General features: G+C 44.1%; 1 protein-coding gene across 1 annotated transcript in view; it reads right to left on the reverse strand.

Annotated features, from left to right (window-relative positions):
- Positions 1-2,403: 2,403 nt before the first annotated feature.
- Positions 2,404-18,250, reverse strand: part of ACER1 (alkaline ceramidase 1) — a 66,435-nt gene continuing 50,588 nt past the window's right edge. The window contains exons 3-7 of the mRNA XM_083158073.1: positions 12,174-12,288; positions 11,729-11,867; positions 8,260-8,397; positions 5,882-6,019; positions 2,404-3,191 (exon numbers count right to left, since the gene is read on the reverse strand). Of these exons, the coding sequence (XP_083014199.1) occupies positions 3,014-3,191; positions 5,882-6,019; positions 8,260-8,397; positions 11,729-11,867; positions 12,174-12,288 (708 nt within the window). The 3' untranslated portion in view covers positions 2,404-3,013. The remainder of the gene's footprint in view (positions 3,192-5,881; positions 6,020-8,259; positions 8,398-11,728; positions 11,868-12,173; positions 12,289-18,250) is intronic.

An 18,250-nucleotide genomic window follows, 5' to 3' on the forward strand; every position in this document is an offset into this window, starting at 1 on the left:
CCGAGCCCGAAGCGTGGCAAGCGCAGTGAGCACCGCGAGGGGACGCGTAATACATGTAACATAGTACACGTCCCCTCGCGGTGCTCGCCACGCTTCGGGCTTGGTGGCTCGCACTCGCCACACTATATAAAATCAACTCCACGCCGACGTGGATAGTGGAGGTATGAAACAGTCGGTCGGACGCGTACCGCTGCCGCTCTCCACGCTTCGGGATCACGTCGATACTGGGGGGGGGGGGGACATTAATAAATTACATTATATGTCATTTAATGCTATAGTACATTAAATGCCATCATAAGCGTCAAAATCGCATCACATCGCATGCCATACCATAACGCGATTTCACTACGTACTAGTACGTAGTAAATTCGGGCTCCGTGATAATACACAAGTACCAATTTGGCCAATGTAGTGGGAGCCGAGTAATATCCCTTTCAGACATAAGACCCGGGAATTTCCCTGCTCAGACCTGGGACTTCCTCTTCTGCATAATGCTGGGTTTTTTATTGAGACCCCTTTTACACTACTGTACAGACCCAGGATATTCCTGAGTTGGCCCCTTTCAGACATAAAATGGTTTCACCAGTTTTTACTGCAGTGTCATCATAAGAGAACGGTATGCATACACGCAAGAATGAGGTCATGCAAATGTGGGGACAGACCTAAATGGACTGGGTGTAGTTTACAATTGTAAATCATTTACAGTCCATGTATAATATATACCAATAAAAATGCCATACCAGTTTTCCTTTTCAAACACTTTTTGTTCAACTAATAAAAAATTTGTGAAAGTCCTACATCTATCTTGTAAGCAAAGCTCTTCACTCTATACCCTCTGGCACTGGCACACTTCTCTGCACTGTGTTCTATATTCCTCTCATGTGTGGCAGCAATCACTGATGATATCAGCAAGCATCATGTGGCCCTTCCTGGTCATTTAAACCGTTTTCAAGCAGCCAAAGTGAAAATTCCCAGGTCTCATTGTTCACACTAAACTCAGGTCACCAACCCAGGAAGAAAGACCTGGGAAAAACCCAGGTCAATTGCAGGATCAGGGACACGGGAACACAGTACTGGGTTGGTGCATTTCAGACATAACAAACCCTGAGTTGATGCGCTTTCATGTGCAAAATCTGGTATTTTGGAGTATGTCTGAAAGGGGTATAAGAAAGCTTTATAAAGTTGGACATAATTAGAGCTGTTGTTTTGGGTGAGTTGTATGCGGCGATGTTCAAAATCAACTCTAACCAGAGAAATACAGCACATTTGTCCCGGTGAATTTGGCCCTATGTCCAACTTTATAAAGCTGTTTTGTGTTTGAATTTTAAACTCGACTCCTATTTCATTGGCCAAGTTGTACAGTATGTTTATCATGGGATCTGAATATTCAAATGTCACTTCAAGCAGCTTTTTCCTGGCTGTTAATCTGCTCCCTTTACATACTGGTCCATAGTGGAAGTAGCCTCATCAAATAATCTATCTATAGACAATTTTGTCTCAATCTGGACAATTGTTTTCAGAAGTTTATATAGTGAAAATGAAGAAGTTGAAAGTGACGACAGTGATAGGCCACATAACTAGACTCATGATACAACGGTTTATGCTATGCCAATGGTTTAAGTAATGGAACCATTTCCCAAAATGTAACTGTATAAAAAAATCTATTTTATTAAATTGTTGATAATGGTTTCTTTAACAACTTGTAGCTCCATTTGTAACAAAAATGAAAACATTTTAAAATAAAAAATAGCTAATTTGCAATTAGTCTGAATAAATTACAATGTTAAATTTAGTATATACAGTATACAACATATGATCTAATGAACAAACCAAAGTATGCATAATATATTTAAAGCTCTGAGAACAGAGCCAATATAAGTATATTGAATAATGAAAATTCATACATTTTATCAGCCCCCCCCCCCCACACCCCCCACCCTCCTCAACGTGTTGTCATGGTTACATAATTTTGAGACATTTGTTTGAAGTCAGCCATTTATTTTAGCAAACAATTCTCTGGTCAGCCATATTGTGCAAATCCTCATCATTTTTTTCCATTTTGGAAAGGTAGAATCATAAGAGTTGCAGCATTTATTGGCGGGGACCCCTAGTGATACTCACCACTGCAGCACCACAACGAGGGGGAGCCGCTGGGGAAGGCGGCAGAATCCAGAGCAATGCCGACACTAATGGTAAGTTGCGGGCACTCCACAGCAGTGCGGAGGAACACACAAAGGTAAGATGACGCACAGGTCCCTACAGTGAATAGGACCTGAGCGGCGGGGTCCCTGTGGCAGATGGGAACTAGTAGCAATATTGGCAATACCGCTACTAGTTCCCATCCGCCACAGGGACCCCGCCGCTGACTTCCCATCAGCTGCAGGGAGTCTGCTGCGTCCCGTCTTTTCTGCACCGTGGACAGCAATTCCACGTTGCCCGACCCCGCTGCCTGGCTGCAACCCACCAGGGTGGGGGCCCTTGATGTGTGGGGGCCCTGGGGAGACCACCCCTGTCGCCCCGTGGGTAATCCACCACTGACTTATAGATTGCAGAACATACACTTTTTAAAAGTATAATTGTAAGAAGTATAAAATGTCTTCTCATATTTGCATTTAAGCAGCATGTTTGTAGACTGTATCTGCTGTGTGTGTGTGTGTGTGTAGACATACTGTATACTGAAGATTTGGTTCCAATATTGACAAGAAATTGCCTCTGTCGCATAGTAGGCACAATTATCCTAGCTCGATTCTATGTTCCGATAATTGCATTAATGCAACAGACCAGGGATAAGATGCATGTATGCCTAGAGATCCAAAGCAATAATGCACCTCTGTCCAGAGAGGGCAGTATATGAGTTTCCACCAGGGAAATAAGGGGTTTTCTACAGCAGCAAGAACACAAGGTCGAGTACACTGATCCCGATGACTTTAGTGTTATTGTAACCATGAACCTGCCCTCCAATGTAGCAGCTGGAATACATTCCGGTCCGGAGGACTGTGATAAGAGCTATGGACTAGCAGTGTTTTTTAGGCACAGTGGACTTGATGACAGCTAAGTATGGAAGACCAACTCGGCTGGACTTGAATGGCCAATAGTGAACCTGTAGTGTGCACTCTGGAATCTCATACTGTGCATCAAAATAGGCAAAAACGGTGTTAATGTGTGCAACAGTAAGGCAAATGAAGATGTGCCTGTAAGGGTGAGAGAGAATAGAACATTCACAATCAGTTACAAATATAAAAAAAAAAGTTTTTATTTTATATGAAAATGATACTTTTACATAACTTATATGTGTCTAAATAAAAAATTTCCACAAATGCCAAGTGCTGCAAGGTTCTACTGGTTTTACAAATACAATATAAATATTTATATATGTTTAAATAAGAAAATTGCTCTATAGGTGTGTTCACACGGTGCGATTTTGCTTGTGATTAGATCCCAATTTGATTGGGATAGAATCAAATGGCAAACAAAACGCATTTGATTTGGACTATATAGTACTATATAGTCTTGCTGTCTATACCGTTCGATGTCCATTAGATTTTGATTCGATTTTGCTTATATAAGCAAAATCGTATAGAAAAATAGACCAAATCAAACCATGTGTACAGAGTATGTCTTGTACATTTTACTGTTACAGATGTACAAATAAAATAAATGGTGTATGTAATAAATAACTACTTTATGCCAACACTACTATTTTGTGACCAAAGTTCTACCATACATATTTTTTCAACAATTCTGAATTTAGCAGAACTGTCCTTATTCTTGGAGCTGAGAGGGACTTGGCCTATGAGATATTACGCATGCTCATGGCTTCACCGGATAGCTGGCTTATTTGTCCTAATGTTTATTTTTACATCTGGACTGCCACCTCGGAAGATTATTCCTAAGGTCCTCCCTCTAGCCTTAACCGTTTAGGCTAATGCTTACACTGTTTTCTTCCAGAGGCTCTACCAGATTGATAATACAGAACCAGCCTATTCCTTTTGTTACCCCCCTGTAAATGTTCCTGGAGAGGGGAGTACTGGAGAAACAATCAGAAGCTGTAATCTCTGGATTACTGTTCAAGATAATTTTTGTCGGCTTTTCCTTCATGGTTTTTGGAAAAGACATAGGGGGTTATGCAGGTTGGCTCGTTAGGCAGCAGTTGTTCGCTGCCTAATAATCCCCTTAATGCCACCGGGCCAAATTACCACCCCCCTGCCGCCCCCTCCACCCCGCCACGGAATCCCCTCGGTGCCATGCGAGGGGATGTACATGAGCACATCCCCTCGCATGCGGTTGAAGGGGAGAGGAATCATTCGATCTCCCCTTTCGAAATAAAAGTCAGTCTAAACTGACTTTTATTTCCGTCAATATCCACCAAAGATGTCATATGATGTCATCGCTCGCCACAAGCAGGGAATGTAGCGCCTGCATTCCCAGGGGAACACCAGCATTTTTATGAGGACAGCCATAAAATGCTGAGTGTTCCCCTGCAGCCGCCCCCCGTCCTCACTGCAGTGGACAGCCGGCGAGTGCGTAACTCACCCACGCCATTTAGTGCCGTGCCGAGGTGTGCACATGCGCAGAAATGTGCATGTGCAAACCCCGACTATTGGGGCGGGGTCGAATTCGGATTGCTATGAGCGATTCTGAATTGGCCCCATAGAGAGAAGTGGAGGATCTTGGGGAGACAAGGTGCAGGGTGAGAGAAGACTCAGGGTGAGAGAAGGGTGGTGCAGGGCGAGAGAAGACGCAGAGTGAGAGAAGGGTGGTACAGGGGAGAGAAGATACAGGACAAGAGGGTGTGGTGCAGGGTGAGAGAAGAGGCAGGTATAAAAAGGGTGGTGCAGGGTGCGAGAAGACGCAGGTTGAGAGAGAGGGACGCAGGGTGAGAGAAGGTGACGCAGGGTGAGAGAAGGTGGCGTAGGGTGAGAGAAGACGCAGGGTGAGAGAGGGTGACGCGGAGTGAGAGAAGGTGATACAGATAAGGTGGCGTAGGGTGAGAGAAGAGACAAGGTGAGAGAAGACGCAGGGTGAGATGGGGTGATGCAGGGTGAGATGTGGGTGGTGCAGGGTGAGAAAAGATGCAGGGGGAGAGAAGAGATGTAGGGAAGGAGGCTGGATGTAGGGTGGGAGGAGGGACGCAGGGTGGGAGGTGGAGCGCAGGGTGGTGGAGAACACAGGATGGGAGGGGTAACACTGTGGCACAGCACACAGGGTGGGAGGGGGGAAGCAGGGTTGGGGTACTTTGGGAAAGATGGGGGGGCGCAGGGTGGGAGATCAACCTAAAAGCAGGAAAGAGACCCGGGCACACCCCCCCAGGGTGCCCGGCGGCAGCAGGAATAGAGCTCCAACCTCATGAGTGGCTGGATGTGGGGCTGAGCGGGCGGCCAGGGAGCTGAATGGCCATATGGCTCAATTTGGCACTGAGGGGCTGCATAAGGGCAGCTGGGGAGTTGAGCGGCCAAGCACTAAGTATGGCGCTGACCGGGGAATGGGGGTGTGGCTGTGTTAAGTGATTGAGCCAGTGACTGGCTTTAGGGACCCTTAGATCGTCCCCTTTGACACCCTTGTTTCCTGGGCCTGCCAATCACATCTGCCTCAGTGACAGGGGTGTGCTTTCATATGGCCAGACAGCATGCCCCTGTCACAGAGGCACTTCTATAGCTGCCTCCCCTGACTTCAACTACCTGGCTCTAAGTGTGATATATGGGATAAACCAATTATGCGCAATCACATAGCACATTTTCACTAAATTATCATAACCAAAGTAATTACTGCAACCATGGTAGTTGTGCCGCAGATTGCAAGCACTGTAAGTAGTAAATCTAATGTTCTTACTTCATTTTCTATAGGGTTTCACTCACATAGGAAAGCAAGTAAATGATCTTACCAGAAGCTGTGCAGGTAGCAGAAGTTCAAACTTTTCCAAAAGTTGCAAAAGAGGCGATCACTGAGCCAGCAGGAAATGGCCACAAGCCATAAGCAAAATGAAACACGTGTCAGACTGATAATATCCCGATCTGTGCACCTGAGGATGGAATGTAGAAATAAAAAGTGTATGTATGAGAATATCAGTTTATAGAGGTTATTCTGGTTGAAATGCTGGGTGTTCCCATGAAATGCTGGGTGTTCCCATGGGCGTGACTAACCGCCGCCTCCCCAGTCCCCCGCCTGCACTGGTGAATGCGAGCGCCAGGCGAACACTCTGTTGGCCGTGGGCGCTCGTTCTCTGTATATGCGCAGAAATGCCCATGCACAATAAGGAAACATCGCTCACAGTTGCGAATTCGCAACGGTGCGCATGGACCAGAATAAGGTCCTATCTGTAATGATTAGTAATGGATAATAATAATATCCTGATAATCTTAGATTATCCAAGCTTACTACTGCAACAATGCAGCAGTAACAAGTATTTGGAATATGTCCAAAGTGAGTTTACAAGATTTAGATGTATTATTACACATTTATTATTTATCAAATGGAAATGAATTGGAGACCAGCCTGACCACATTGTTAAGGATGTATTTAAAAGTAGAAAAGAACAGTGACATGCTTTCTTACCCCTCCCATGTGGGGCCGAGGTTTTTTGCACCATATGCAAAACTTCAGCTTACTGCTCTTAATACCTCCCACACCCAATTACCTCAGCTGAGGGTGTGGAGGTTGCATCTTAAAAGTTCAGCACCTGCGGTTTGCATTAAGGGGGGTATTCTGATTCAATCTGTGCCCCGGGTGTTTGCACGGGGGACCGATTGTTTGCGACTGCGCATGCGCCCACAACACTCGCACACAGAAGTCTGGGGGCGTGGAGGGGCATAGGGTGGTGGGCCGGCCAATATGCATATGGAAATGCCCAGTGTTTCATGAGAACTCTGGGCGTTCCCATGCAAATTGCCCAGTGACGTGGGTGCGGGGAAGGGCAGCTGACGTCAGGGGATGTTGGCTGCTTGCCCACTTCCCGCACGTAGCGCTTGCAGATCTGAGACACCACAGAGGTGTCTCAGATCTGCGAGTGCTGGAGAAATCATTTGATGGCCACTCATTTCACCTAGCCCACAGTACACTATTACATTTTTGGGAAAAAAGGAATGAGAGATAGATACATTTATGGGCCCCATACATCAGCAATCACAATTAATGGATTTCCAGATCCAGGGATTTTTTGGCCAGATAAATGGATTTTACAATCTATCTGACTTTGCCCACACATAACAGATTTATTTCAGTGATCGGCAGATTTTTCCATCTAAAGATTGCATCAAATTGCCCAATCGATTGTCATTTCAGCTGTTCATAATGTAAATAGATGAAGAAAACGAATTGGGAATGCCCACACACATAAAAAAAGATCCGCAGGTAATACCAGATTATTAAACATGTTTAAAAATCTGATTAAGCAATCGATTGGCGATCCCTATTCATTTTTGATTGGGATTGCCAAAAGGGGGAGCCCACACATCTAAAATTAATTGTGGCAATCATCTCTAGATCTCAGGATTGTCACAATTAATTGCTGATGTATGGGGCCCATTACATTGATTCATCAGCACCATTTCCCAGCACTTTATCGAGTATAGTAGCTTTTACTAACTGCTCTGGGGATCATCTACATTTGGATATAAGTCATTTTAAATTTCACACCCACGCTTCTAGGTGCATTGTTCACAATCTCTTTTCACAATCTCTCCATATATGGAACTAGATACGCGCTTTGGGTGGAGCATGGCACGCCCCTGAATCGGGCGCTGTGCAAAACTATATTGTTCCTGAAACTAGTTTTCAAAGTAGGCAAGTATGGGCATGTGCTAAGGGGTGTAAACCCTAAAGAGGAGGTGAGATGTATGTGTTATGATGTATGCCTGGGGTGTGGTATGGGACTCCGACAGTCGGGATCCCGACAGTCATTATCCCGACGTCGGGATCCCGACTGTCCAGAGTCAGACAGCATGGCGAGTGCAAAAAAGCCCCTTGCGGGCACGGTGGCTTGCTACGTGAGCCACCTATTCTATTCTCCCTCTATGGGGGTCGTGGACCCCCACGAGGGAAAATAGTGGGTGGCCGTCGGGCACCCGGCTGTCGGCGTTTTGACAGTCGGGATCCCGACGTCGGGTAAATGATTGTCGGGATCCCGACTGTCGGGAACCAGTCCGGCACCCGTATGCCTGCAGTACTACTTGTTGCATGTACATAGTTAAGGTATTAAGAATAGTAGTCAAAAAGTATATTTCTTCTAAAGGGTCTATTGAAGTTCTTAAGGAAAAAACTTACTTTCTTATTTCCTTCACCAGCAAGTACAGTATATGGAAAGTTATACTGTTTAAGACATAGGCATTAATCGTAGGCTTCACAAAGGACATCAGAGTGCTGAGAACGGCCACAATAAAGATAAGAACTCCAAATTGGCTCCTGTGTACATAACAAGGAATTATTAGCATAGAAGGTACTTCTGAGAAGTTGAACTATTTACTTATTGGTGAATATTAAAGCATTGTTCATACTGACGGGGGAAATTTACAAAGATGGGAGTTCTATTTCACATGGGATGTTACTATGGGCAACCAATCATAGGGGCAGATGTATGAAGCCTTAACAAGAGATAAATGCAAGTGTGATAAAGAGAGATAAACGTCCAGCCAATCAGCTCCTTACTGACTTTTTTTAAACACAGCCTGTAACATGGCAGTTAGGATGTAATTGGCTATACATTTATCTTTCTTTGGGGCAGATGTATTAAGCTTTAACAAGAGATAAATGCAAGGGTGATAAAGAGAGATAAACATCCAGCCAATCACCTGCTAACTAAAAAAATAAAATAAAAGATTATACAGTGCTAGGTTAGACTGAATAAAACACACTACCACATGACAAAAATTAATAGCATAAATGTATTAATACAATGCATATATCGTAAAAACTATTTAATAGAGAATTCTCATTAATAAAAAAGGAAGAAAAAAAAAAAGGGGGGGGGGGGGGGTGTGTGCAATTGATGATCACTGTTATTATTAGGTGACCAATCATTAGTAGTATAAATACTCCATTGAGTAAAAGTTGCAACAGTTTTTTATAGTTACCAAATTGAGAGGCAGCAAGAAGATTTGAATTCCTTGTAAATCTGTATTGGTAGGAATTGTCCCGGAAAATTGCCCAGTGGGATCCTGATTTACTCAGAGGCAGAAAAGCAGGCTGTCTGTATGGTATGTGAATACCTTGTTTGGCTGCAATATGGCTGAGGCTTGTAGGATCCTGGAAGATTGGAATTAACTGGTCCGGTGTAGGCTGCAGTCAGGTTGGGGTAGAATCAAATGCTGTATGGGGTGGCATATATGGCTTTAGGGCTCAACGCATTTCAACGTGTTCACACACGTCTAAGTAAATCAGGATCCCACTGGGCAGTTTTCCGGGACAATTCCTACCAATACAGATTTACAAGGAATTCAAGGTAGTGTGTTTTTTTTTGTTGTCTATATATTTCTTGAGGAGACTTACACACTCCCTATACAGCAGCTATAGCTATACTTGTGGTTCCTACTTTTCTAAATCACCTGCTAACTGCCATGTTACAGGCTGTGTTTGAAAAATTGTCAGTAAGGAGCTGATTGGCTGGACATTTATCTCTCTTTATCACCCTTGCATTTATCTCATAGCAGAGCAGCGCTTCCTGAGCCTCTGCTGTCAATCACCGCCCGGGAGAGCCCCCCCCCCCATCCCCCCGTCCCCCTGCGCATTGTAATCACTAGCACCGGCCCTGTGGATAGTACCTTTTGGAGTCCAAATGATGGTCATTCAAAAAGTGCAGGTGCTTCCTGACATATTTCGTCGTGTCAGACGACTTTATCAAAGGTAACTTTGACTACAGTCAGCTGATTGATGACATCAATAATTAAACAGCAACCGGAGCACCAGTTGCCAGACTGTTATGGGGTATACACATGGGGCGATTTAAGCCCTATTTCTAAGCCTATATCTAGACCTGGGTATATATCATCTTGAGTAAACATCCTACTAAACAGCTCATGTTCGACTGCATTCAGCTAAAACGCAATGTAAATGTAGCTTGCTGTTCAACTTGCACTAATTTATCGCTTTGTTATTTTTATTTGTTCATATTTTTTATACATATGCACAGGGCATGATTAAGGGTTCCAGCTACCCTAGGCTAATAGAGAAGTGGGCCCCCTTCCCCAGCACCAATTTTTTGCTCATATTCATCTAAAAAATTGTAACAGGCTTAGGCCTCAGCTCCATTTATATTGCCACTTACCACCCTGGCAGTGCTGACAATGGCGGCAGTTCCCGGGGGAGATCTCATCAGACCTTGCTCAGCCCCAATTCCAGTGGCACCAGGAAGTGATCTCATCCTAATGCAATCTATTGTGTCAACGAAGCACCCTCCCAGGACCCAGAGCTCTAGACTGCAGCCGAATCAGCCTATTGGTTAATCAGGCCCTTAATATGCATTTCAAAATAATTTTCAGACCAATTCCGAAATACTCATACTGTAGCTTAAGAAAGTCTGCCATTCAGAAAGATACCATACATTGATAAAAGTTTGCGTGGCATTTGCTCTGCAGCCCAGCACATGTTGCACAGATGGATGAAGCTTTGGTAATAGAACAATTGTGGACTGGAATATTATTCTATGGACATAAGCAAATAACTGGTGCCAGATGTGGAATTAACAGTGTGTGCCCAGTAAACCATTAATGATTCTAATCATCAATGGTTTTCCAGAGATGGTTTCCTGCCATCGATAGTGGAGTTTCATAATAGTGACATGAATTGGGAATGCCTTCAAATTTTCAACCGTTCATTAAGGGCAGGTCACAAGGCCACAACTTCTAATTGGTTCATTTATCTTGAATCATGGAACCATGCCACTGAGGGTTCTGGGGAAATCGATAACTAGTTTAGAACTCTCTTAAATTCAGCAAGTATACTTATAGGGTTGTTATTCTGATTGATGTAATCTTTTCTATTTCTCCTAAGAATATGCAATGTATTAACTGCTTATCATAAGTACTTTTTACCCAATCTTATATAATAAAAGGCTAAGGCATTACCTCAATGGGGGGGATTCAAATGCTGTGCACGCCGGCCGGTAATGGAGCAATCGAAGTGTTGCTCCATTTGGGCACACACACAGCCCCTGGCGCTGACATTACTGTTATGTTGTTGCATCATTTTGATGAGCTGATAACTAGTATGAACATATTTAATCCAACATGGTAAAATGACTACATTCTTGAGGGCCAGATGTATCAATCTTCAAAAAGTGATTAAATGGAGAGTGATAAACAGCCAGCCAATCATCTCCTACCTGTCATGCGGCAGGCTGGGTTTGAAAAATGACAGGTAGGAGCTGATTGGCTGGTTGTTTATCACTCTCCAGTTTATCACTTTTTATAGCTTGATACTTCTGGCCCTTAATCCCTATATGCTTACTTAAAACAATCTCCTTAAATCTGATTATGGAGGAGTTGATAAATAAGTAACACTTTGCAAAGCAATGCACATACAGTAGAATTATATATAATAATAAAACGTCAATCAATAGATCATATCCCAAGCCAATCATTATCCAACACCAATAATCCCCAATATGAACCAACGATTACTTCCAAGTAGAAACAACAATTACCCAAAGCCAAAATCACCATTAGCCATATCACGAAACAAGGGATCAGTAACAAAAAAGGCAGACATAAATGACTGCTGCATAAAGGAACAATCCTACCTGCCCCTGATGAATCTTGGGAAGTAGGGTTGGGGGAGCCAGATAGAATAGCCAAGACAAATAACCCACAAAATGGAGACCTCATCCAGTAACTGCCCAAAGAAACTCAGGGTCATGTGGTAATACATGGAGAAGAGGCCTAAATGGGAAGTAATGCTATTATTCATCCATTCAAACTGGTCAAAATGTTAGCTACATACATATTAACTAACGACTAACGACTGCAGCAACAAAAGAGGTACTTTTAAAGATGTCTGAGCAGCAGAGGTGAAAGGAACATGAGAATGAATGGAATCATTAGTTTATATAGAGTCTCAACACCATCACTGTTATTCCTATATTTACGTAATTATTGCATATCTAACTAAGACCACAAGTCATCTGTTGAAGAAATCTTGAAGATACCCAATATAGTACATATCATTACAGTACATATAATTCATACCTATCATGATGAACATGATCCAGACCAGGTGAACCATCCGACTTCTTTTGCAGGCATATGGGTGTATTAGGTACATCATGAGGGGGCCAACCAGGAGGAAGGCAATATTAGTGACCTACCATAAATAAAGACTGTTTTAAATGCAAGTTATCTTTAAATGCATAATTAACATGTCATTACTTTTTAACGATTACATATTTTTTTATTTATTTCTATTAAACAATTACTCCGTATACATAAAATTAATATTCTTAGTAATAACACATTTTTGTGCAACAATATAATGTTCTGTAAGTTATACAATATATAAAAAATATTATTACAGAAGGCCACAGTCTGAGAAATTGGGTGAAAAGTGTCTAAATTGGATGTGTTTGAATTGCGATCTGATGCGCAGTCACGTGCGCATCGGACCGAAGTCTAAGGATGGACCTGCTGCACGTCCGAACTCTGTCTCAGACCCCCACCCTGCAGTGGGAAATGGGGTCGCATGCAATACCTCAAATGTCAAAGGACCACATGCAATCTTGCCGCCTGGGAAGGGCCAGGGCAGCTCATGGGGGATCGGATGGCTCTACACTGCTGCAAGAAGCTGCAATAGTATATAGCCACCTTTTACAGATTGGCTTTTTACCCAGGAATAATATAGTACTACATGTTTAAGGGAAAAGAAGAACAAATTGCGCCCTGAAAGCTGCTTTTTTTTTTTTGAGACAGAGTTTTGATTTTGTTGAAAAGTGCTTGTTTGAAGATGTTGTATAAAATGTATGTGTATGTGCATGCCTTTATGCATTAAAATAATAATAACAGTATTAACAGTTCCTGTGTAAAATATAAGCCAAGAAAACGGTTATGTTTACAGCTCTCTCTGGAGCATGTGGGAGGTGGCCGGAGTTGCCGGTCCACGGTGCTTGATTTTGGCACTATAGTGAGGGAGATACGCTTACTATCTGTCCCTAAGCTTACTTACAACTCTGGCTTCTTTCTTCAAGCTTCAGCGGTAAGATCTTCGATGTTGTGAGCGGCTTCGGTGGCTTCTCCGTAACCGGAATTTTGGTCCCTCCTTCCAGGGACTGGCAGAAGCGCTCCTATCAGCAGAGCCGGATTAACAATGGGCCTGATGGAGCTATAGCTCCAGGCCCACTCTCTAAATAGGCCCATTTTGTAGCTGAGGGTCAGGGTTTTCCAACGAGACCAGCCCCGCGTCGCTAGCCCCCCGGGAACCGGAGATACCGCCATGCAAACCTGGAACGTTTTCCCCATAGGATAACATAGGACCCGCTAATTCCGACCTCCACCCTGTTCCAACGGCTGCCAGTTCCCCCTACAGCATCACAGAAACTCGAGGTTGATCTCAGTCGAACCCAAATCGCTGGGCCTTCAATCTGATACCTGGTCCATATGGGTTCATTAATTCTAGAGATATTGCAGGTAAAACTATTGGTACTTGTTTCCTAGCACGGCCACCACGATTTCTATCGTGGTGGTCGTGTCGGAAAAAAAATCGCGTCATGTGCATACCAAAACGCACACGACGCGACCAACGCGATGTACCCGATTTCTCCATAGGCTTCAATGTTAAAATAATTTAACATTGAAGCCTATGGAGAAATCGGGTCCATCGCGTCCATGGTGTGCCGACGCGATGGACCCGATTTCTCCATAGGCTTCAATGTTAAATTATTTTAACATTGAAACTGAGTGCATTTAACATAGAAAAAAAGGTAAATGGCCCAATATGGGCCATTTCTCATTGGGTATGGCCCGGCATGTGTGTAAAATATAATGGCCCCCCATTGTGGCCGCCACCCCCAAGATTGACGCGAACCCGAAGCGTGGCGAGCGCAGCGAGCCCGCGAGGGGCGGCGGTGCGCGTCCTCCGACCTTTTCATTCCCCTACTATCCATGTCGGCGTGGAGTTGAGAATATATAGTGTGGCGAGCGTAGCGAGCCACGGAGCCCGAAGCGTGGCGAGGGGACGCGGATACCTGTCAAGCCCGCGAGGGACGCCCCTCGTGGGCTTGACTGGTATCCGCGTCTGCTCGCCACGCTTCGGGCTCGGTGGCTCGCCACACTATGTATTCTCAACTCCACGCCGACGTGGATAGTAGGGGAATGAAAAGGTCGGAGGACGCGCACCGCCGCCCCTCGCGGGCTCGCTGCGCTCGCCACGCTTCGGGTTCACGTCAATCGTGGGGGTGGCGGTCACAATGGGGGGCCATTTTTTTTTACACACATATGCCGGGCCATACCCAATGAGAAATGGCCCATATTGGGCCATTTCCCATTTTTTCCTATGTTAAATGCACTCATTTTCAATGTTAAAATATTTTAACATTGAAGACTATGGACAAATCGGGTCCATCGCATAGGCTTCAATGTTAAAATATTTTAACATTGAAGCCTATGGAGAAATCGGGGGCATCGCGTCGGACGCGCATAGGCTTCAATGTTAAAATATTTTAACATTGAAGCCTATGGGGAAATTTTTTTTCATTTCTAAAATGTAATTTCATGGCTGTTCATGTTTTTGAGGACAGATTTCTCTGGAACCAAACGGCCCAGTTTCACGGGACCAAAATCATTCGAAGGCTACATGTTGGTTCCGAAGATATAGCTGGTTGTTTAAAGGGGGGCGGGGGTGGTTTTCTCTCCCCCTCACACCAGAAAATGCAGGTGTAAAAGGGGCCAGTCCGAGAATGTCCCTGCATGATCCTGGGACCATATTGCCTGCATTTTCTGGTATGAAAGGGGTGTTATTTCAAATAGCCGGGACATGCAGTGCTCTGAATACAGCCGGGCAGCCCCCTGCTCTCTGCCCGGCTGTTAATGGCTGTCATTTCTGCCCGGCGGCGACTGTCCCCCCAGTTACCGCAAGCATGTATTCCCCCTTGGCAATGAGCATGTAATCCCACATGGCAATGAGCATGGAACCCCTGGCAATGAACATGGAACCCCTGGCAATGAACATGTAGGTAAGCAACACTTATGTAGCATAATTTTTAATAGGCATTATGGTGTTTGGCATAATACGTAATGGAGATTATGGTGTGAGGCTTAACATGTAATAGGCATTATGGTGTAAATCTTTGATGTGCACCTTTGGTGCGCAATGCCCCTATTTATGAAGCATATTGTGCATTATTGCTCAATCTGTTTGGTATAATGCAGGCATGTCCAAACTATGGCCCCCCAGCTGTGAAACTACAAGTCCCATCATGCATTGCCACAGTTTTGCAATTAGGGAATGCTAAAACTATGTCAAGGCATGCTGGGATGTGTAGTTTCACAACAGCTGGAGGACCAATGTTTGGACATGCCAGGTATAGTGTGTATTTTGGCTCAATCCATGTGGAAAAATGTGAATTTTGACTCAACCTGTGTGCCATAGTGTGAATTTTGGCTCACTCTGTGTGAATTTTGGCTCATTCCATGTGGCATAATGTAATAGAGGCAAGTACAGTATAACGGGGTTACTATTGTGTTGCATGATTTGTATAAGGGGTATATGGTGTGGTAAACTTAGGTGACCACATAAAAGGTGCTGAAATGTTGTCTACCAAGTTTCGGTTTTCAGTATTTTTTTATGACATGAGTGCCGCCTCACCCCACAAGTATTTTAGGACATCGGCGTCCTGCGGGTGCACCTTTGGAGTGCACCCGCCAATATATCTCCCTACATTTTTCCTATGCCAGCCCTCTGCCTTTTCCAGGCATATATAATTAGTTGAAAGTATTTACACAAATAGAGACACACCTTTGAGCAGACCACCCAACCAGAACACTGGTCACACCCCCACATTATTAGGTGCTGGCCATAACCCCTAATATTGCGCATAATAGGCCCTTGGTCATTTTCAGCTCCAGGCCCATTTAGACCTTAATCTGGCTCTGCCTATCAGTGCACCCTATATAAGCGCTCACCTGCCTGGTAGTACACTCACTGCTCACCCTTACTCAGACCATAGAACGAGCGCTGTGCAGCACACAACCCTGCACTGGAAACCTTGAGAAACTTGGAAACTCCAGAGAGAGCTGTAAACACAACCATTTTCTTGGCTTATTTTTTTTGCACATGAATTGTTAATACTGTTATTATTATTTTAATGCATAAAGGCATGCACATACACATACATTTTATATAACATCTTCAAACAAGTGCTTTTCAACAAAATAGTACTACATGTGCATTGCTAAATACATAAAATTTTATGCATGCAAAAGTAAAACAGCATTTGCTACCCCTTATGCTCATGTCATATGCGATTTCTAGTTACTCCACTGTTCATAGACCAGTCCTCTGAAGAACTGAGCGCCACGATAGGGACGCGGAGCCATGAGGTCATGATGTCATGACGTCACAGTGTCATGACGTCATGGTACAAACCTGCACATGCGCAGTGAGAGCACTCTCCGAGTTTATGTTATGGTGGTACGGGGTACCGGCACAATATGTTTTAGCGGTACCACCCTGTACCGCCACACTTGCACCCCTGATGTCGAGATAGTACAGGATGAAAAGCATCACTCAGTTTATGCATTAAGTATGTCATCATACCCTCCAAAAGTACCGAATTTGCTGGTACAGTCCAATTTTTTAACGGTCTGTACGGCAAATTAAACCTGTACCGAATGTACGTTTTTTTAAGAATTGACAGCTGGGCAGAGAGAGCTGTCTGTGTGCTGCCCGGCTGGATCTAGTCTCTACCATATAGTCAAAGCTGTGGCAGCAGCCTGGTCTGTCGCTATTATCAATTCTCCCTAGTCTGGATGGCTACGAGCCAATAGGAGATCGCAGTCCGGCAGCTGCTCCTGATTGCCTGCCGGACCGCAAGCTCCTATTGGCTCGTGGCCGTCCAACGGGAGAATTGAAAATAGCGATGGACCAGGCTGCTGCCGCTGATTTGACTATATAGCCAGGCAATGCACAGACAGCTCTCTGCCCGTATGTCATTTCTTTCAATTGTGTGCGTCCGGCGGCTCCCCCTTGGCAACGATCAATTCCCTTCCCCTTGACAATGAGCAATTTCCCCCCCCCCCCCCTTGGCAATGAGCAATCCCCCCAACCCCCCTTTTCAATGAGCATTTAACTCTCCCTTGGCAACGAGCAATTTCTCCCCCCTTGGCAACGAGCAATTCTCCCCCCCCCCCCTTTACAATGAGCATTTAACTCCCCCTTGGCAACGCGCAATGCACTCCCTCTTGGCAACAAGCAACAACAAGCATGAAGCCCCTTTGGCATCAAACAGGAAGCCCCTGGCATCAAGAAAGAACCCCCTAGCAATGAGCATGTAGGTAAGCAGCAATTATGTGTCAAATATGTAGTGGGCATTACGGTTTGTCATATAGGGGGAAATTTACTAAAGGAAATTTGTAAAAAAAATAGGTGTATTTGTATCCAGAAATACACTTATTTTTTACATTTACTATCCCGAAAATACAGCAATTCGTAGTCGTATTGATGTGCTATCAATACGAATATGAATTGCCGTATTTTTAGGGATAGTAAATGTAAAAAATAAGTGTATTTCTGGATACAAATACACCTATTTTTTACAAATTTCCTTTAGCAAATGTCCCCCATAGTATGTAATGGGCATCATGATGTGTGGCACAATGTGTAATGGGCATTACGGCGTGTGGCCTTATGTGTAATTGGCATTACAGTATTTACTAAAATGTGTAATGGGCATTACGATATGTGGTATAATGTGCAATACCACGCCCCCTTTTGTGAGGCCATGCCTCCTTTTTTGAGGCCACGCCCCCTTCCTAAATGTGTACCAATTTCTGCCCTTCAGATGTTGGAGGGTATGTGTCATCAGGGGAGCCACAACCTTTTTGGTTGGATATAATTTCATTTTGGTGCCCTTTTATTGCTGAATGTCTGGACTTATCTGCCACACTACCTGCCTGACGAGTTTATCTATCTATCTGTCTACAGATTGACTTATCCAAATTATTCCAAAAAGCATAGTCTCCAAAATGTATTTTGTTTTGCTAAAAAAGTTACTGGGAACATGATATGTAACTGGCACTAAATATGTGCAAGAAAATGATGGCTTGGCATTCAAATT

The sequence above is a fragment of the Crinia signifera genome, chromosome 1 (genome assembly GCF_055691185.1).
Source record: "Crinia signifera chromosome 1, ASM5569118v1, whole genome shotgun sequence".
Lineage (NCBI taxonomy): Eukaryota > Metazoa > Chordata > Amphibia > Anura > Myobatrachidae > Crinia > Crinia signifera.